This window comes from Phaethon aethereus (genome assembly GCF_964289735.1).
Source record: "Phaethon aethereus genome assembly, chromosome: 3".
In the NCBI taxonomy this organism is placed as follows: Eukaryota; Metazoa; Chordata; class Aves; order Phaethontiformes; family Phaethontidae; genus Phaethon; species Phaethon aethereus.
This window is the reverse complement of record NC_138576.1, coordinates 88016708-88039253: the sequence shown is the minus strand read 5'-3', so window position 1 is coordinate 88039253 and position 22546 is coordinate 88016708. Positions and strand designations below refer to the sequence as shown.

General features: G+C 37.5%; 1 protein-coding gene across 1 annotated transcript in view; it reads right to left on the bottom strand.

The window, feature by feature from the left end:
• WDR64 (WD repeat domain 64) overlaps positions 1-22546 on the bottom strand; it is a gene marked incomplete at both ends in the record, with an annotated part of 79671 nt that overhangs the window by 4438 nt on the left and 52687 nt on the right. Inside the window, 15 exons of the mRNA XM_081998567.1 lie at positions 62-161; positions 2403-2588; positions 3387-3496; positions 3899-3960; positions 5647-5752; positions 6834-6967; positions 8256-8295; positions 9687-9780; positions 11475-11567; positions 12866-12996; positions 13914-14090; positions 16370-16539; positions 17794-17917; positions 19861-20009; positions 21804-21930. Coding sequence (XP_081854693.1) covers positions 62-161; positions 2403-2588; positions 3387-3496; positions 3899-3960; positions 5647-5752; positions 6834-6967; positions 8256-8295; positions 9687-9780; positions 11475-11567; positions 12866-12996; positions 13914-14090; positions 16370-16539; positions 17794-17917; positions 19861-20009; positions 21804-21930 — 1803 coding nt within the window. The remainder of the gene's footprint in view (positions 1-61; positions 162-2402; positions 2589-3386; positions 3497-3898; positions 3961-5646; positions 5753-6833; positions 6968-8255; positions 8296-9686; positions 9781-11474; positions 11568-12865; positions 12997-13913; positions 14091-16369; positions 16540-17793; positions 17918-19860; positions 20010-21803; positions 21931-22546) is intronic.

The following is a 22546-nucleotide window of genomic DNA, read 5'->3' as shown; positions in this document are numbered from 1 at the left end:
TCCAATTGCATTTCCAATATGTTGTAAGAAGAGAAACAAATTTGTCATATACATTAGCTACCTTTGGAGAAGCCAGAGCTTTGAAAAACTTCAAGTCCTGAATTATGTCCACATGTTTAGTCTTTTTTAAAGCTGAAGGTGATCTGGTCAGTGCCTTCCACCTGTACACACAAGACAGAAAAAATCTGATGCTCCCATCAAAATGGCAATTTTGAGTCCAACATTCTTAGCTGGCTCCAAAATAAAATGATTTTGAAGTACAAGTTATTCCTTATATCTTCAAAATATAATTTATATTAGGACATTCATATGTGTCATGAAGTGCTTCACTAACACTTTGTAAATCCAGATACTGGCTTGTCATCTTTAGAAGGCTGGAAATGTTGATATAAGAGACACTAGTTACCACAGCTGGGTGCTAACTCACTGTCTGATAATGGCTTTTCATCATTTCTGTTAGTTCTGACTACAATTCCTGTATGCCATTTTCATAACAAAGAAAGTTTCCTCTGCTCATATATCTGGTTTCTAAAGTTAATCACAAGAAGAAATGATCTAGAGTGTCTGTTAGTGTAGGTTAACAGTTTCATTTATAACCAGAAAAATAAAGTCAGATCACATAAGCTAAGGAACTATAAACTACAGAGAGAAACAGAGACTATTCTTCTAAATGAGTCTCTCTACCTGCTGACATTTTTCAATAGATCACCTGAAGTGCTTGTTTAAACTGTAAGCACCTATGCTATTCAGCTGGGTTTGTACCTTTTCAGTGTATGTACATTCGGGGAATATCTGTTAGTAGCATTTATAACTTGATTTGTTAATTGAATTCTAAAACTTATTTTAGTGACTTATATGACAGCTATCCATTAAGCAAATGGTAGCAGCATTATGAAGATAACTGACTTGACCCAAGAGGAGCTTCTGTATCCTGTAAAAAGAACAAAGCCTAGCATCCATAAGTAACACAGCCTTTTGGATGACAGTTGGCTAGCTATCCATTACACCATTTGGTACAATTAATCCAGAATAATCGAGTTACTCTTGAGGTGACAGCACACAGAATGTATAGAATAATAAGGCTGAAACTTTCTATTGCGCAGTGCGTGGCCACCTTTTTTTTTTTTTTTTTAGTTCTCTGCACAGTTAAGCAGGCTTCTCAATTGCTTCCAGTCTGTTTAACTGATGTGTTTTAAATGTATGACAGCCATTCTCCTTTACTGAAATATTTGAAGAGTCCTCAAAAGTAGTCACAGTTTGACACAAGCATGTCATTTATGGAAAGTTTCTTTAAGGTTAGCTGGCTTAATTATAGTATCTTTGATTCCAGAGGTTTCAAACTAGCTGCTAACTATTTAAAAGGACTACAGGGGTTAGTCCTTCAAACACAGCCAAGCGCTTCTCTATATTGATGAATTACTGTTCTGACTTCAGTGAGGCTACTCACATCAGTAAGAACTCTATGGAATAATAAGTGTTAGCAGGATACCGACCTAAACAGGGTAAGAGTAACACACCTTAGAGATTTCCCATTGTCCCAAAGTGCTTTGGTTAAAAGGCAGCCTAAGAATGCTCATGGTATATGAAACCTTACCACTAAAGCATGCATAACTTTTTAAGCCCTGAAGTAATTTCTCCCATTTGGACTGCTTTGTTATTAAAGGCACCGTGCATGTTGCCTCTGAAGATTCCTGCTTCAGTTTTTCATATCCATTTGGTCAACTCGCTAATTAATGAACCAGGGAGCTCCAGTATTAGAAATACGACTTAAGATAGAGGGTCAAGGCTGTCTGGCTTGACTTGTAACTAACCCACATCCCTTGAGAACTCTACCTAGAAGGAGAGAGGTCCAACACTGCTGTTGAACACACAACATTTATGCCAGTATCAGAACGTCATGATCAGAGGTATGTGAATGTATCCATATGTGTTATGTACCTATAACATCCCAGCAAATTTAAGATGACCATTTTTTAAACTGAAAGATTAAATTTGGCTTATTCTTACAGAAGGATTTTGTAACTCTTCCAGTTAAGCTTTTCAATAAATTTTTTTGAACCCACAAGTATATCAGCTTGTGGAACTGGAAAGGAAACAGGCTGCTAACGTGAACAGTGTACATAACATACAGACTCTAATTGTGCTAAAATCTGAGACGATTATCTAGCCATCACTATTACTGAATTCAAATCCTGAATATCACCTAATCTTGACTGTCCCCTAGTCATAACAATTAAGAGTTTTTTCCGTGCTGTGTAAAAATGTTTTTTAAAAGGATTTTTCTAAATAACTAATAGGAAATACTAATATTTTTTCTGACCTTCAGGTGAAAGGTGCTTTTTAAGTATATTTTCAGAACTGTTCCTCCAATCATACACGTATATAAATGTATGAGATCTTACTTGTCCCTGTCCAGCATGAGAGGATATTCAAACTTCTTCTTTTCCATGTGCTTGCTTTCCTCTTTAATTATAGTAGGAAGGTTATTAACATCACAAGGCAAAATCAACCGACTGATATCTGATAATTCAAACTTCCTGAGTTGTCCGAAGTAACCAAGATAGTATCCGTTCATGGCATGCCAGAGCCTACAAACATAGAAGCAGTGCCAAAGGAGAGAAAGGAAAAATGGATACTTTTAGAAGTGGAACAAAAGTGAGAAAATATCTGTCTACACTATCAAGTTCTGCAGCACTGTTCTAGAGTTCAGTAGCTAGTCATAAAAAAAAAAAAAAGAGATTGAAGTTCACTGTTTATAATGTAAGTAACTTGAGAGTAAAAAAATCTCAGAAACATGTTGTAAAAAAATCAGAAAACAAACAAACAGTTCACCTTTATAATTATGAAACTGAAGAGTAAAGGCGCCAATATTCTGAACTGGTCCTAGAGTAAGGTGCTGCCACCAGAGCAGGATCCACACAAAATTTCCTCACTGATTCTCCCCAAAAAACCCAAAGAAACCCCTTCAAATATACTTGTTAGTCAAGAAGGAATTAGTTGTCTATAAAGCATCTTCAGACTGCGATGGTTTAATTGCATAAGCGTTGGTTAGATGCAATGCTTAGGACCCATGTCAATTTAACAAGTATTGAAAGCTAAAATAGGATTAGACCAGGAGGTCATTTAAAAAATGATGGGACTATTACCTATGCATTCAAGGTCACCTTGCTGAAAGAAAATGACAGTCTGCAAGAGGTCTGACTTCCTGAGAAAACTGGAAGTGTTATATCAAAAAATTAGTTTCTTTCAGGTGCAGAACAGAAAATGTACCCAATGTTATATTTTATTTAAGTTCTAGCCTATATACAAGTCCAGCAAGAAGAGGAACTTTGGAGTCAGTTCAATTGATTGGCCATAGCAGTAAGAAATATTAGTCATTTTTGTACCTGACTGAACCATCAATAGATGCTGTCACTACCACATTTTTCTCCTCTTCATGAAATAAGTCAACTACTTCAGTAGAGTGTGCCCTCCAGCAGAGCTCCTCCTTTATTTGCTGAGGGAAAAAAGCAACATAACCACATTTCAGGCAGTTCCGTATGCCACCATGCTTGATAGCTTAGTGGATTTATCAGCATGGCTTTCTGAAAATTAAGAGAGGTGAAAAAGTAATCCTTCCATGAAGTAGCCTGCAAATGGCATATCGTAGAAATGCCTCTCAGGGGACATGGAAAAATTCATTCTTAACGTAGCCTCTTTGAACACAATGGAATAATGCTAACAGCATTTTACTTCTGTTTTTCTTGTTTTTCATAGCATCAAGTTATTATTTTAAGCAAAGACATGACCTTTATGTGCAGGAAACATTTTTAGTCCCTGTAGAGCTCTGAATCCATTTTTCTCTGACTTATCTTGGTATACTGTTCAAGTTAAGAAAATCTGGCAGATTTTTCCTTACATTTTTACTATTTTGTGGATCTTCTAAGAATGAGGCAATGCTCCAGCGCATAATATGTCCCTCTGTTTATGAAAGGGAAAAACAAAACATCAATAAATTTCATTAGTTCTACACATTCACTGCTTGCTGCCATATGCCCTTTGTAAACACTGGGCAGAATGAAACAGAGATTACCAGCTAGTGAAAGTTATTTTAAGATGATTGTCACTATCTCATTGTCAAGCACAGAGTAGAAAAGAATGGACTATTCATTAATATGCAAAGAAATATATATACTCTTTGTAAGCAATGTGTTATTAACTGGATAGGTTTGAAATGGAAAGAACGTAAAGTTTTTTCTTTAAATGACATGAGGAAAAAGTAAAAGTCATCTTGTCAAGACAGTTATCTATTGCACAAAGTAGGTATGAGAGCTTCCTGGGGATTAAACTGTTTGTAAATCCTGGTAAAATGGACAAAGTTTGATTAATTGCATACATAATGAAAGCTTAATGTTTTACAACCTTTCAGTGCACTCATGTGAAGCTAGAATCAAAGAACCATTTTCCTTATTACCCACAACTGCTCAGTTTCCTGCCTAGGGTCCCTCTTCCCTGATGAAGTTGCCTCTTATCTCTTGTTTCTACTACGAAATAGAGGAATCTTTTGTGTAATTCCAGCTTTCATACCGGTCACATTTAGTTTCTAGGATGGTACATTTCTAAGCAAGCAAGGAGGCTGGCAGAGAAGTTAACCTTTTTCTAACAGGGAAAAATCTGTAAGGGGAACAAGACATTGGCAGTAGCACTGCAGATAAAAGAGAAGGGTGCAGAAAGCATGAAAAGCAAATACATGGTGGCATAAACACAAAAAGACAAAGGGAGAGTATCAGATGAATAGGTAATAGGGTGAATACTTTCCCACAACTAATTAAAAACCTGTTCAGTGCATGTTGCCTTCCTGAACTCATTTACTGACTTAAATCAATGGGGAGTGGAATCTCCGCTTCATTTTCAGCATCAACGTCAAGCTACTGCTCAGTTTTGAAACAAATGGGAAAAATCAAACTTCTGACAGCATAAGAGCAGGAAGCTGGCAGGAAACAGTTCTAATAGACATTTTAGAAGAAAAAGTGACACATTAAAGGACAAAAATCTCATATGACAGATGCAGAAGAGGAAAATTGCTAGGGTGATTCTAAAGCTTTGGAGGAGAATCAGACAGCAGACAAACTCTTGGACTTTCTGTTAAATGAAAGCCAGATTTGGTGTGAAATTAAAAATGTAACAATGAGCTTCTAGCACAGACCACAAGTGCTTTCTTTCATTGTATAGCAGCGTACTGCTGAAGCCATTGCTGTGCACTCCGTATCAGTGTCTGAAGCATGGCTCTTAGTACAGCCACAGCTGCAGTTTTTTTATTTAGTTTTATTACCACGGATGTGAATTTTTTGCTTGTTCTCAGCAGTAATCTTTGCCCTTGGTGTTAATACAGTAATTCAGATGGAAAGTATATGCAGGGCTTGTGAATGAAGAAAATTGTAAAATCTTTTATGATATCAATTCTACTGAAAATGCTATTAACACTAAGTTTTCATCTACCATCCTTTCATACTAGAAAATACCTTTTTCAATTATTTAATTATAGCTTTGATGGAGAAAGTCTGGCAGCATTTCGACCTTCATTTCCACATTTCTGGCACATTTACAGAATGATATTTTGTGGTCCTACAGACTGCCCTGAACCAAATGACTAACATGTTTACTCACCCTTACTGCCTGCCAAAAGCATTTTAGTGGAGATGTCTGTACATAGTGTTGTCAGAGGAACTGAAGGATATTTTGAAAATGGCAAAAGTTCTTTCACTAAATTTCCCTAAAATAAACAAACACACACATATTTGTCTTTATAATATCTACATGAAAAAAAAAAAAACAATCAATGCATCAGAAGTTGAGTGCCATTGATTTGATCTATTCAGCATTACTCAGCTCATATCTGTTCAGGAAGCTGCTAAAAAGGCAGTTTCCTAATCTACTGAATGACCCAGATAGCTGGGGTATATTCTTCTGGATTGCTCTCTCTTCTACATCAAAAGAACAAGTTATTCCACTCTTCAGGCAATTCAGTCTAGTTGTACCTGCCTCTACTTCACCACTTACCTCTCATTTGCTGTGCAATATCATCAGTATGCATCTCATTTGCTACTGAAATGTTGTTTCTTGCTGCAAATGGGCCCATGATGTCTCTGTCACCAACTTGTTATATTTTTCAAGTAAGTAGCAGCAGACTTTCTCCCTTACTGCCTCTTCAGGTTTGGGAGGAAGTGAAGGGGAATGCCTTGCTGATAAAGAGATTCTTGACTCTCTCATTCATGTATCATACAATGGTACTCCCCCTTCTTGCTGTATTTACTTTGTATCTCTTTGTTAAAGTAATATGTTTTCTGGAATAGTTTTATAGTTCTGAGGTGATATGACAACTAAGCCATTGGCACTCTGTTGCATGACTGGCTTTACAAGCTGAGTATAGCTGTAGCCACTCTGTGTTAGGATTCTATTCTCTTCTGATTTGTAACCCTACTAGTGCTAGCTGGCTTGTGCAATGTTCTGGACGTATTTCTCCTCTTCTGAGAGCAGGACACTCTGCCTTGTCTATCATCCTTTCTTAGAAGGCAAATGTGGGTAAAATATCAACTTCTAGACTTTCACATAACTTCACACTCAGTTTTTTTATAATTCTTTCAAATCATGTTTCTTCATTTTCCACTTGCCATTACTCCCTGCTACAGTTATTAAAGCAGAACAAATTTGTGCCTGTGGAAGAAACTATTAACCAAAAAATGCAATAAAATATCTACTGCTGCAATTGCTAGTTAAAAAGCATGTTTCCAAAGATTGGTAAAATTGTCTTCTCAATGGTCCAGTCCCATCCCAAAGACATTCAGATAGCTTACCTGAATACTCCATAGGCAGATACAGCCATTTTCATGAGCAGAAGCCAGTATTGGTGAGTGTCCTGCTACAGCTTTGGATAACTGTACATTCATCTTCAAGTATTGGATATTCTTATACCGAGTTGTGCCTTCTGCTTTGGAACAGAAATAATTATACATTTTCTCAACAATTTTTAGTACTGCTTTTGAATGCACAGAAATTACATAACACCAGGAAAAAAGTAACTTTGAAAATAAACTCCATCATCAAGATGATCAAGAACATTACAGATACGGGTAAAATTAAACCAAAAAGAAATTAGAACCATCTTCCTGCTTATCTAAACCAGAAAAAACTATTGCTCTATGATGCAAGGGAACATTAGAGTACAGCAACAGATTTTACAGAAACTGCAAGCATCAGTGAGAGTGGAGGAGGACTGCAAGACAGTGGTCATCAGGACAGCTGAGAGGCAGTTCTGCAGCCTCTACATGAGGCTTCTAGAGATTATTATAAATTCAGCAATGAAGTGAAGCTTAATAACTAAATGACACAACAATTCTGGAATCATAAATTTCTATACTTACTTCTGCAGTTCACAACTTTTGCTAAATGCAAGGTGGTGGTCACAAAGAACCTTTTTTTAAGTTCCTGCTGTGACTTCCCCAGAGCTGGAGATGCTGGGGGGTCCCATGAGGGTCCTCAGTGAAATAGACATTCAGTGGATGCAGGACCTAACATGAATGTCTATTTCATTGAGCAGCTATAAGGCTTAGGGATGTTCTGGTTTCAGGACATGTTTTCTTTGCAAAATAAATTCAGATTAAATCCACATTTCAGCTGACCAAATTTCTTGTTACTGGGAAAGTCTGCTTTCCAGCAGAGGATGTCTAAAGGATGCAGAAGAATCTAGAGGATTTGCTTCTTGCAAATTCATTGATTCCATTTGCACAGTTTTAACTCTTAAGCACTTGGCTCACTTTTGTTTCTGTCATTTTAAGGATATATACGATAGGGAAGATTTTTCCTTCTAAAATTTCATCTGCTTTTGAAGATCTTGTCTCTGAAGCCATTCACTCATACTTCACTCAAGTTGGCTCTTGCTATACCATTTCAATAATTCATTCCTCAAATATTTATGTGGAAAAGAAGTGTGTACAGTTGACATTCCCAAATTCTGCAAGTTTTTCAGCAACATGTCTATTTAGAAAAAAAACAGCAATTAAGCCCTTACATGTCCAGCATCCTGGCCTGGCTTTTGGGAAATAGCTGCAAATCAGGAGGAAGCAGAAGATGTTGAGGTGTGTCATCCACATACCAATGGTATCCAAATTATCTAAACACAGTTTGCCAGACAAACTGACAAACTCAGTTTCTGTGGTAATCATCTGGGCAGTACTCATGGATCAACAACATAGAGAATGAAAAACATCTTTCCATACCTGTTATCTGAGTATTAATTTCATCACTTTTTACATTTTCCTAAAAGCAAGGAATAAAATGCAGCAGAATTAGAAAATGGAACTTGGGTGTAACTACAGAACAGTTCTCTATTTGAAATTATTTTAAGGACTTTTTTTTTTTGATCGAAGGATTTAAATATTCCACCACTTTCCATTCAGTCTGGGAAAGCACTGAGTGAAAACAAGAAACATTCCATCTGAACAGAAGTAAAATCACAGATGAACAAATGAAATTAATTGGAATTTAGGAGCATGCTAAAGGTAAATCTGGCTGAATGGCACTAATTTCTTGGGACAAGCAAAGTTGATCACTTACAGTCATGTGAGTGTAACCTAGTCTCTTAGTTTAATTCAGAACATGCATATAGTCTTGTTATTGCCTTGAGTAAAGATGAACAAAGCATAAATAGCAATAACATTTACTCACATCTGCATCTTTAGTATGAGAATTGCCACAGTCCTTCATCTGTGCCTTACTATATAGGCTTCTGAGAATCCCCAGGGCTGACAGTAATCAGTATACTGGCCTCAGAAATTGCCAAGTCAAATAAGGCAGGAAAAACTATGCAGCCATGAGCGTTTGAGGTATCTTAGAAGAGGACAAGCCATGTCAATCTCATCCTACCTATTGACCTGTAAGGCTTGATGTGTTGGGCTTTTGGGGGTCTTTTTAAGAGCTGCAAATGACCATCCATTTTGTTCTTCTAATGACTACACGGCACAAGATATTGTATACTTTAGTTTGCAGGTAACAGTTAGGCCTGTGTCTACTTGGGAGTCTATGGAAGTGCCATGCTCTGCTGAAACAACATGCTGGAAAGAATCTGAGAGGTAGCAGGATTTTCCTCATTTTGCCTGCTTGCTATTTGTTGCTCTGCTGATGTGGCATGTTCTTCTGGCATAAAAGAACAAAAAGTGTCACAAAAATCATAGTGCTATACTTAGCAAAAATACACTAGTTGAGACACTGGCACCTTCATGGTAAATTAAAAAAAAAAAAAAATCATATTGTCATTTGAAAGAATGTATCCAAGCAAGTGTGGCTGCAATGTAGATGTGGTTCCACTTCTATTCAAGTACTTCATGATTTGTCTATTTTACCTTCCCCTTTGAGTTCTCTGTATGCCCATTTGAAAGTCTGAATTGCTAGTGATAAGCATCTGACGAACACTCTGATAGTCAGCTATTCCATGTATCACAGAGCCAGCTGCCTGACAGAATGTATTCTTAATTCCCCACCTCATTCATCTTAGGTGAACAAAGTTAATTTCTCTGTAATTCTTGATATTTAGTTTTGTGCATGGCTTTATGGAGGGATTTTAGTAAGCTACAGAATTTTAAAACCAAAACCAAAATGAAAACAGAAATTTGTTTTGAATGCTACCAAATCCATGAAGCCAATATACCTACCTTATGTAGGTTCAAAGAACTTCTCTTGTTCTCTAGAATGGTGCTGATATCACCCCTCACAGTAGCAGTAGTAGAGGGCAGGGAAGTAATTTTCCTGTGTGAAAGAAATTATTGGAGATCACTGACATTCTTGAAGATCCTGTTTGCTATTTGGAAATCAACATCATCCAGTGAAATAAAGCATAATAAAATAATGCCTGAATTGACTGGACTAAGGGTTGTTGGTGTTTTAGAAATTTATCCTACTAACTAGGCAATATTGCACAGCCAACCTCTCGTGTCAGGAGTTTCGAGCAAATTAAATCCATAGTAAAATTAACATTGGTGTTCATCCTCAAGAAGTGAAGGGGGAAAATTCAGTGCATGCCAATGGTTTGTTCCCTTCCATTTTACACAGCGTTTTGCTCTGCAAATAGTTTTCAATTATAGAAACTTATTTTCAATCTGGAAAAAAAAATCTTCAGAAATGGGATTCTATGGAAGAAACTCGGGAAAAAAATTTGTATGTGGTCTTCAATGTTTGTCATTCTGAGTCAAGAAAAGTTCTGACTGTGCTAATGAGAGGTTCTTGCCACGTAACTTACATTGGTGTCACAGCTGCTCTGTTTTTGACAAGTGTCTGAGTAACTGGGATAATGTAAAACCCACATAGAAAGTATGCAGCTGGGGTAGCCCACTTAAATTTGGACAGGTGGGCATGACTTTGTAATTTTTCAGTGTTTGAATTTACAAAGTTGCTAGCATTCTTGAATATTATGTGTATGTATATGACCACAGTCAAATTAATCCAGCTACCTGCCCAGTACATACAAAACATTCTAAGCCTATATGGTTCAAAGACATTGTAGGATCCTCTTGCCTAAGCATAATCAGAACTTTTTTTGATTTATAAAAAATCCTGTTTGTGAATTGTAATCACCACATTTTTAATTTAGCTAGGATTTCTTAAACTAATCCTTAAGCTATAATGTCAAAAAGCAAATTTATGTTCAATTATGTGGCACTGGTACATTTAGGGATGTAGTAAATGCATACGCTACTTGAAGGTTTTAAAGCAGCATAAGACCGTAAACTATCCTTATGATTCAGGAGAGCAAAAAGTCTGCCTAATTGCTTAATACATTACAGCTGCATAAGTATTTAAAACATACCAAGTCCCTTTGGCTACCACTGCCTTTGCATATCCATTGGAAGACAAGCACTTCTGAAATGATGTACAAGGTGCAATGCCTTTCTCTCAAAATGAGCATATTCGGTAAAATTCTGTTCTCCATCCAACACTACCAACCTATGCCATCTTTTAGTTTGTTTTAAGATGAAACTTGAGGCTGCACACTTCAATGAGCTTGCCTCTCTCTTCTTGTTTGCTGAGAGTATCTAACAGCATGAGGATTGTATCAGATTTAAAATAAAGCAAAAACCTGCTGCCACACGGAGCTATCTCACAGAGATAAAAATCAAAGAAGGTACAGTACACAGGAAAACTGATGCCTGACAAAAGCTAACCTCTGTTGAATTCTTCAACAGAATTGAGACCTAGGAGATCATTTAGAGGATAAAAGGATAGCTTAGTGGAGTGGTAAAAACAAAACATATAATATGGACTGATAAGCATTACAAAAGTTTAAGGATGGGAAAGTTAATTAACTGTTTGAACTTGAATTGATTACAAACAAAGAAAATCTCAATTTAAAACAGCTATCTTAGACAAACATTACATCAGTTTACTACAACAAAATTCCAAATGACTACACTTGTCCTGGGGGAAGATAAAATACACACAGTTACCTGGCATAAAAAGCACTATGTACAAGGAATAACATGGCATTGACCCCAGATGCTTGAAGAACTGAAGCCTGGTTGTCTTCATTAATTTTACACCTGAAAATAAAGATGCTTGTACAGGTTGTGTCAGATAGGTTGCATATTGTTCCCAGGAAAAGTTGCAGACTTATTTGTAATAACAAAAATTAAACATTTCATTTCCCAAAATGCATGTCACCTAAATGTTTTAGACACAGTTTTTCAGAATCAGCTAATCAGTTATAATGGATTAATGTCCATTAGTGAAGAGTAAGTACAGAATGTGCCTGTGCCAGGAAAAAAACAGGAAACTGATGGAATGATGAACATTCATTCAGCTAAGTATTTTCTTGAGAATTAGTATTTAAGAGAAAAGTAAAGTAACTTATGTTGAAGTTATATAGCTAATTTTATGTTAGAAAAGTACCTTGTTCCTGGCATTCAAATCAGACATGTGAACCCTGGGTAAAATACTCTACTTACAAAGCATTGACTTTTCTGTCTTCCATGCATCCACATGAATTGGCTCCCTCATAAATGGGGAGGCAAAAGCAAAGAAAGAGCCAGAGCCAGAAGTGCAGTTAAGTTTTGATTATTTCCTGTGGTACAGGGAAATTCAGCTCACTTTCTCACAAACATGCCAATTTTACACGTGAAGGATGCTGTGAAACTATTGGGTAGGATAGTTAAATATTGACTTTGTATGGTCTTAAAAGGCATGTATTCCATCACCAACACAGAAATACTGCCATGCTGCTCCACTCAATCTAACCAGACATATTGTCATTGTTCAGTTTCCTGATATAGCAGCTTAATCTGCATGAGAATATCTAGAACCATCCTATGCTCACTTTTTGTCACATTCCATGAAAAATTTTTACTCCCAAACCTCCAAAATCGCTTCAGATTTCTCCTTGTTGAATGTGACTTCTAGTCTTCTAGGTATAGACAATCATACTGATAATGTAGAGTATCTGCCATTATCATCTGAAGTAGCATTATTCCCAGATGTCCGCCCCAAACACAAAACTTCCAAAAAAAGGATGCCTCTACAGCTCAGTAGCAGCTTCTAGTCAATGACAGAGTGACTTACATAATGAGTTTCCTTCAGTGGCACTGCTGAGTTATGTTAAAACACTGTTCTTAATTACATCATCCCTTCCCCAAATGAGTCTCTCTCCATCACTTCTCACACCTGCAATATCAGGACTAGCTAGCAAAATAATGTGAAGTGGGGAGGGGGCATAAAATGCTACTTTAACTCCTGCTTGTCCATCACCCTTTACAGTTGGGTATCTTAGAATTTCCTGTACGCCATTTGAAAAGTTTGTATGAAATACTGCAGATCAAAATGAGTCCATGAAAGCGATACTTACAGGCATCTCACAGAGAGAGATTCAAAATCCCACAGAATTATTGCACCGTTTGCACTTCCTGTAGCTATCAAACTGCATCCTTCTACTTTTAAAACATCAAAACACTTCATTTCCACAGAAGGTACAAAATTCTACAAAGAACATTAAAAAAAAAATTGAGTAGGAGCAATGAGGACACTAGAGAGTGAAATGTTTTCACCGTTAATTTAACAAGATGCCTAAATTGAGAGTGTAATACAACAACTGCATATTGAATGCTGTTCTAATATTATTGTATTTGAGCTACGCAGAAGCACCAGAGAGAACCAGGCAGTGATAGTACTTGGAGACTCCCTGCTGCAGAGGACAGGGGCTGCCATCTGCTAACCTGACCTGCTAACTATGGCACAGTTGCAATTACAGCATGTAAGAACAGCTGTAAGAACTGAAGATTAATCAGAAGTAGGTATCTATGGAGCTAATGGAGATACTCTAATCAGGTTAAAGGAGTAAGTCACTGAACAGAGATATAATGACCTTTCCATAAACATCATTTAGATCTGCTACAGAGTCAGTGAAATTATACAAAACAAAACTCAAGTCTTGTGGAGTATTCAAGTTAAATTTGTCAACAATTGAAACATAAATTTGACGTACTATTTTACCAAAGCAATAAGAAGAGAAAATGAAACCACTTTAACACCCAGCTTGATCTTCATGTGCTGCTCTTACTGAAGGTCAGTCTAGCTATAGTAATGAAGGGCATTTCATTTCCAGAAGGCTTCATACAAGAACCTCAATTTACTATTTTGTACAGGAATATGATGTGTATGTTCAGAGCAGCTGCTTAATCATGGCAACAACCGTGCAATGGATTATTAGGCAGATAAAGCCCTTAGAAACAGTAATTTTCTTAAATGATTTATTTTAGACCTTCAGTGTATTGAAAAGTTTGAAATACGTATCTGGTTCTCATCCTGTTGCTGAAACATGAAATCCTTGAGGGCACAGTAATCATTTTACTTTCTAGACTTCTGTAAACGATGTGGAACTCTGAAATGTTTCTCACCTCTGTATCGTTCCTCAGAAAACTGGTGTCAGACAGCAGCTGAATATCCGGAAAAAAGTCACGTGTTTGTAAGGTGTCAGGCTTGAGTGACAGAGACACAACTGGATTCCCTGGTGGAAATGACACGGCCTCTGGAAGCACCCATGTGACATATAGATGCATTTCAACTGAGTTACCCTATTAAAATAACTGACTTAATGAAAGAGGAAGAAAAGGGTTTCTCTATTCAGAAGAAGATTATCAGCACATGTGTGTCAAAAGCTTGTTTTCTGTGCCAGACTGTACAAAAACAGCATATGCTGTTTAGGTATCACCTAGCATATGCTTGCACTGCAAACTGAAGTGCTAGACAGAGATATTCCAGCTCACTTTAAATTACCTGCTGTTATATTAGAAGCTGTCCAGCTGTGGAGTTCAGAGCTTTTGATTTTATTCAGTTTAACTACCCCCTTACAGTAAGTTGCCTCTTCAGTTATAGCTGCTTATTTTATTAACATCTCTGGTCTCCAGTTCATATTTACCACACCAGCAAAACTGGAGGTTATTCCACTTGTGTGAGAAGAAGCCGCCACAGTTCAGCCATGGCCCCGAGTCATTGATTCCTCCCCACTGTGCCTAGAGGCTACTGGGAGTTACCCTGATAGTTCTTCCGACTATAACAAATTCTCTTCAGTATCTAGTTTCTGCTTTAATTTTGGTATTTCTGTCTATTTTGGGAAGTGTTACTGAAATCAGCTCCTTAGGTTTTCTGCTGTTTTCACAGATGTCTTGAACTCCAGAATGAAGCAATGATTAAGATTTTAGTAAATCTTATGATGTTAAGTGTATCAAACAAGAAATACATTGGGGGAAGGACTGAAAATTGAGAGATCTATAGTAGATTCCTGCAAAGGATGAACTGGTTTTTGGGTGCTACTCAAGTTTACCTTGCTAACTTCTATATTCAGAGCCTCTTAAAAAGCTAATAATAATAACAACCTGTATTTCTCTTTATCACTGAATATTATTCAGTATATATTTTGTATAAAAAAGTTCTGCAATTATGTGAAACAGTATTAATGTATTTAGATTCATAAAGACTTGGAGGAGATTCAACTCCTCACCAATCTGTTTGTCAAGGTATACATTTACATTGCATGAATGATTTAACACTTTCAGTAATAACACTGTGAGGCAATTGGTGTGATATAGTATTTCAGAAAAATTTGAATATCAAAAGAAAACCCTGTATAAAACAGCTTTTTATTAGCTGGAGGCTGAAAAGTAATAAATTATTTACCAAGATGAGAGCTTATACATATTTTTCCCCTAAATGTACCATCTGTCTAGTAAAACTTACTACTTCTCTCCACAACCTTTGCTCCCTTGCACATAGTGGATTTAAAGTTTCAGAAAGAGAATTTTGTCCCAAGTAAAACATTCTAATTTGAGGAAAAAAATTCTACAGAAACTGGTTTGTCTGAGAAATGAAACCACAATTATTGTGAGCTCCAAATGCATCCTGTTAATTTTAGCTGAAGGAAACACAGGGGAGACTCTCAAAATCAAGCCAAGCAAGTCAATCTGATTTATTACTGTCTTGTTTCTTTGTATCAGTTCTTAAGCAGCCACTGTCTGGTAATTTTAGACACACACAAAAAAAAAATCTTTTAGCCAAAATCTTCTCCAATATTGCATGGTCACTTAGTCTCCATAGAAGGAAAAGAGGGATATTAGGCTACAGTTGAATAGGCCTCTGAGGTTTGTGAAACTGAATCCTGAGTCATGGGAGCTTCCTATTAGTAAATATTAAACGGACCCTCTATGGCATACAAATGACTGTCATGGGCCAGCAATATCTGAGTCTGAGGGCTCAGCTGCTGAACTGGGACAGTGATCTCTACAAAGGACAGGTATCCAGAACCCAAAAAGGTGATGCTGTGTCTTCTGCTGGCCAAGGAGCACACTAAGGCTGAAAGGCAGCGGTGAAGGCAGAAGAGTATGGCTGCCTCACGAGAACATGGCCCTAGGCCTGAGGTGCATTAAAAAGCAGGGCTCTGACCAGTGCAGTGAGGCTAAATTAATGCAATTAAATTAATGAAATTAACGGCAGCAACAGTTCTAACCAGTCTCAGCTGCTGGTGAAGTAGAAACTGTTTAAGCAGCGTAAACACCGTCTATAATAACAACAGCAATATTTTAAAGCTTTTACATTAAAGGATCTATAACTACTGAACCTCAATCACAAACAGAAAAGCAAACACAAGGAAAGAAATGATCAGAATGCTGAAAACTAGCAATGGACTAACAAACATATTAACACTTAGAAAGGCAGAAAGTGAATTTGATCACATGCACAAAGAGGGTTGTTCCTTGACAGTTTCTAAAAGTTTATCTACTAGTTAATGAAAAAGTCCTATTTTATCTCGAAAATCAGGAGCTACCATACGAAATTAGAAAAAGTATATTTGAAAAACCTGAATTAGTTTCATCTTCCCACTCTGCTCCAAAACAAGAAGTGAATGTTGGCTCTCATTAGCCTTCAGATAAACTATCTTCAGCAGACGACACTTGTCTTTGCTGTGCTGGCCCAAAGGCAAGGCTTTAACTTCCTGCCCGCTTTCAAACTCCCAAATTTTCACTGTTCCTACACACGGATAAAAAAAGTATACAAAAAGGAATGAACTTTCAGCAATAATCTGTGCTTCAAAGACATAAACTTGAACTGGATCAAACAGGGAAAGGAGAAGAAAAAAGAAAATCCAATTGAAGGTTCAGAGCTAGGTCACTGTCTTTCAAAAGCTGTAACAGTGTGTGTGTTTCTTAGGAAAGCACCCTTAGGGACAAAACTTACCAGAAAACATCTCACCACTAGCCCCACCATTTTTCTGTCTTTTTTCCATGTCTGTTTTATGCTGCAGCCCCGCATAAAAGACCACTGCCTATCTTACTTATGTTTCTGGACTAACATCATCAGAAAGCAAGCAGGGTGTGAGCTGTCAAGCAGAAGACTTCAGGTTCTGAGCTACAGCAAGGAGCAGAGGGATGTGGTTGCTGGACTTGTACCACAGAACTAGTGGGGAGAAGGAGCTACAGATACTGTCTTAAGTGAAACAGTTATTACATATGAATTCTCTTTTGTGAGACTTGATAGCATTCACCTTCTGTCATGCTCTTAAGATCCATAAAGGGTGCAGTCTCTGCTCCCAAGTATAAACAAGAAACATTTGCCAGTATGCTGTGTGGAAAAGGCCATCTCCTCTTTATGTGAGGCAGCTTTCACATATTGCATATATTTTAATACTTCAGGTGTGTACTCTTCAACATTTGAATGTGAGAAGAATTACTCAGTGATGTTAACAGATTACAAAATTATTAAAGTTTCCTGCAGAAGTCAGTGTAGCACTTGTGTATTGGAGAGGTCTTGTCACATTACCTAAAACTGATACACCTTAAATAATACATGTGAAAAATTCAAGAAGCACGTAGATATATATATACTAGTGTTCAGTGCCTGCAGATACTATAAAATTGAGCTTAGATACTACAAAATTGAAAAATTACTGCTTACCGTCTGCAGCCATTTAGCTACAGATCTAGGTCCTAAGTCCTATGAGGAAACATTTTTTCAGACCAAGACCTTTGAAGGTAGTCCTCCAGGGAGCAATAGGGTCTCTATTCCAGAGAGCAATAGACCAAACCAAGACACCCCCCTGACCCGCTCTTTTCCCACGACGGACAGCTGTGCATTCCTTTCTGTGCATATTTCCTCCCACCTTGGAAGGAAGACAAAATTCATTCTTCTGTCACTGAGACAGTCAAGGCAGAGTTCTGTCTGGTCATGTAGTATGTAATTTTAAATAAATGTAATAAAAATGTGGTAATTATTTAATTGCTTTACCATCACATGCCCCAGTGGCAAGATAAAAACCCTTTATTTCAACGGCTGCACAGGTCACTTCAGTATTCAGACCGTGCGCATCTTCAATCTGATATATTTGATATCCTGTTTCTAGGTCCCAGACCTGAAAAAATAAGATGGTAATTATTTGTACTACATACTCTAAAACTCATCAAACAATGTGTTCTAGTTTAATTGGAGAAAGATGACTACTTTCAAAGGCTAACTTTCACAGCCTTTGAAACAGGTTCTCTGTTACAATACCACACTACCATGTTCTTTTACTGAAATACTAGCGTAATTTCCCTGAAAACATCCCTCTCCCCAGAGAAGCCACTCTGACAAGAGGGGGCTTTGTTTAGTATGCTATGAGAAAGACCCTTGTTAAGTCTGAGAGACTTTTGTTAAATATAATGAGTTTTTACAGTGCAAAAGCAAAGAAATCTAACTAGAAATAATACTTTGAGCTATAATTTCTATGCTGAATATCAAAATGAGGATTTTCATAAACACTCAGAACAACTATATCTGATCATTATCTAATCCTTTTGGGAATTTAAGCAATGCCTTATAACGAAGTACCAGTACGAAGTTCAGTCACTATAGTGCAATAGCTCAGATTCAACTGGATTTATGAAGTAGCCAGTCATATACATAATGCAGTATTTATGAAGTAGCCATGTCATATGCACTGTCTGGATCTGATTTTCTGCAGCACCAAGTGCCCAGAACTATTTTGTAATGGTGTTGTAGCCATTGTGGTCTAAGGAAGGCAGGGTTTACAGTGAGAGCAACTTTACTGAGTGTATAAAATGAACAAACCTTCAGAAAAACAAGCCCTTCTCCACAGGAATGACATGCATCACCAGCTGGCCCAACAGAAGCTACCTCTCCCAACAAATCTTGCCATCTAGCCCCATCAACAGTTGATGAAAAATGCAGGTCCTCAGTACCTCTGATGATCATTGTCACACTGTTAACTACACCAGTAATGATTCATTTTATTCATCTGTTGGTTTTCTGACACTTGCATGGCAACTATTTTTTAGCAGTTCAAATGCAAATGGTAAGTAGGCAAGTTTAATCCTTTCATTAATGTTTCAACATAAACAGAGCTGTGATAAAAAGTGATAAAAGTGATCTTCATCACTTTATTTTTCTTGTTAACTGGCCATTACATTCAACACTTCTCCCTCACTGTATGACTTGAAATTCTTAAGGCTCAAAACAACATGTTCTAGGAAATCATCTGAATGAGAAAAGGATCTACAGAAGGTCAGCAAATTGGCTCCAGAACTGCTAGCCAAATAGAAGCAGATCAGACAAAAGAATAAGAATAATACAGGAAGATAAAAAGTCAGGTTTTATAGTTTGGGCACACTCTCTTGTGCCAATGAAACTTTTCAATTTTAGTGAAGGAATCTTTTTATCTGAGAGCAGCATCTTTTACACAGTCCTGTTTTTACAAAGTGGCTTTTTTCATGTTTTATACCAATCCATAGGATGTCTAAAGTACACATTTATATTCTACTAATCTGACTGGGACTCAAGCACTTCCTAAACTTTAAAGAGAAGCTTATCAGATATGCCTTCTGAATTGAAGAACAATATGTAATTGTGCTTGCATGAATTGTTGACTGGATGCACAGTTTGACATCATTGCAGTTAAAATTTTCCTTTGTAGCTACTGAACAGCCATTGGACTTTCACTACTATTGCTACACGTGCAAGAATCCATTGCAGGAACAGGTGAAGTATACCTGTTCAGCCAAAGGAAACAAAATTACAACCAAATCTGAAGCCTTGCTCAATCTGCCTGGTGTCTGCAGTGCAATTATGTCAGTGCAGGTCAGGGAAGTAATTATCTGAGGAAAGTAATACTGCTGAACCCAAATACTTTTTTCATCATGGCTACCACTTCCCTGGAGAATTTGAGCACAAAAATAGCCACAAAACCAACTCTTTGAACAATAAACACTAATAACTTACCTAATTGCCCACTAACTTATTTGTCATAAAAACCCCTGAGATTTTTCCAGTTTAAATGGTGACAAAACTTGCACTCACCTTCAGTATTGACTTAGAGCAGATAGTGAGAATCTGGTGAAAAGCCCTGTTGTAAACCAGAACATTGATGCTTTTCTCATGTGTCTGTGGCACCTGTCTTGCATCTTGTATCATATGAGTTAGGGGATAAATATCAATGACAGCTGAACCTGCACAGGTTGAGAGGAATGAGAATATATATATATGTTTTGTGTATAATACCAGTTACTTTCCCTGCATATAAAAAGGTTTTATGTAAACCAGAGGGTTCATATGAGTTCTTACAAAGAGGATAAGGAATGTGTTCTGTTTCTTGAAAACACCTGTTCTCTAAACCAGAAAACATTCACACATGCTTCCCACAAAGCACCAGTTAAACAATGGCTAAGTATTTACCTGCCTTAAACAACCACCTGCCCACCTTTGATGGGATTGATATCCTGACTCCAAATCACTAGGAGCCACAAATCCCCCAGTTCCAGAGTGGGTTGGTATGGAATGGAATGGAATGAACCCAAATAAATAAAAGTCTAATTGGCAGATAAATACTGGTATCCACTTTCTTAGAGATAAAGCAATTCTATCTGCAGGCAATGGTGATGTCTTTCCAGTACCTTCCAGTGCTCTCGGATCAGAAGGGTTGTAAAGACAGAGAGGCAGATGGGGATGGCAAGACAAAAGAAAGGACAGGGTTTTTACAATGAAGGGTGACAAGCCAGACTACACGTGCAGCCTCCTGTTGCCGTTCCAGTATTACTGTGGCTCTACCAGTAGAGGAGCAGCCGTCAGCAGTGAGTATGCAGCAAAGGATGAAATTACCTAATACTTGGCATAAGTTCAGGCGTAGAGGCCAGCAGCTTAGAAAAGGGCACAGAAGAAAAGCTATGGCAGTATTCAAATGAAGCATGAAGGTGAGCCGTGATTTATGGATGTTAGTGAACTCATAACTGAAAAACTCCTCTGTAAAGCCAGGTACATAGCAATGAGAATTAGTTCGCCCACATATAGCCTCAGTCTCTTGCCCTCTTCAGGGACAAGGAGACATTCACTTAGCCTTTTAGTGGAATCATTAACAGAGTCCAGAACCAGATTTTTACAGATATTTAGGCACTGCTCCAATCATTGTTTATAAGGGCAAAGTTACCTCATTTTGTCAATGATTTCTCCGTGTAAAATCCCTACATTACTAAGGCTTGAAAATCTCACTAACTTAAATTTGAACTGAAGGTCATATCTGTATCCTTTAGTGATTAAAAATCTTTAAAAACTGGACAAATTAATAGTCTGGGCATTTTAAAAATAAGACCTAGAAGCTGAAGTTTCTTAACCTTTGCAGTGTTTGCCAAATGTCCAAATACATATAACAATTTGTGGACTCTAGTCCAATGTATATATTTAGGCTTCTAAAACAAGTTTATTGGCACAAAGATTCGGCAGAAACTACCAGGTAACCTGAAAACAAAATGTTTCACATTCATTTTCTCAGATTTGACAAGCTTTGGAAGCTTTGCGCCTTATTCCTAATCCAAGGACAGAAAAAGCTGTCTCCAAAGACAATAACCTTATTTGCCTGCTATCTCTCAGGCCTCTATAGTCCCAGAACAGGTTCAAAGCTGGTTTTTTTCAGTGACTATGTCTCTGGAGCAGACAAATCCTGCTGGTTTCCAGAGTCTGTGCAGTAGGTACAGAAGGCTAATAACCTTAGTGATACCTGTGAAGCTCTGGTTCCCGCAGAGGTTCCAGGCTCCCTGCTACAGAGTCAGGAAACAGAGCCCAGAAATCTCAGGATGAGTTCCCACAGTATTTTATTCCTGATCAATTGGACATTGTGTCTGTTGACACCACAGATTGTGGGGCTTATTATTACCTTATTCCTGGACTCTACTTCAGTTGTATGTAATGATAAAGGAAATCGCATTCTAGGAAAAGGGGCATGCCCTCAGACATCAACTGTGGTAACATACCAGTGATAAGCATGCCACGATCATTGTCAAATACCATGGCAAAGGTCTCCATCTCCCCAGGACTCCCTTGATTATCATGGAAGACCTGCAGCAGTGAAAGGGTCTGTATATCCCACACTCTAAAAATCTAAAGAGAAAGAGAGGGAAGAAAATCTACTGTATCATGATTGGATTTTCAATCACTTTTTGTTTCTATGACAGTAATATTATAGCCTCTAATGGAAATCACATTGTTAAGCATGGTACATCCCAAAATAAGAAAGACAAATATCAAAGGTATCTTTATCCCCATTTTACTAAGGATAAAAGGCACAGAAAGGCTGAGTTTTGTAATCTAGAGCTGACAAATCTACAGCAGAATCAGATCTCCTGAGAACTGGCTCTACTCCTTAATGACAAGATGACTTCACTGTGTCATGCTTTTCAGTCACATACAGATAAATGCCAATAGTTTAAAAGCTTGTATTTGAATGGGACTATCAAATGGTGTGCAACAGTAAAAAGATAAATTTCAGAGGGTTCTGGAAAAAGGAATTCCTGAAATCTTTGACTGACAGCAGGTGCTGGAGCAAATCAGGATCAGGTCACACTGCAGAACGATCATTTTTATGCATATATAGTTCTTGTGCTCTCCATAAGCAAATGCTACTGATCACAGTTGGGGTACTATCCTGCAAGGAGCACTAGATATATTAGATATATTTGTTCTCACTTTCAGTTTCAACAAAAAACACAACACTTTC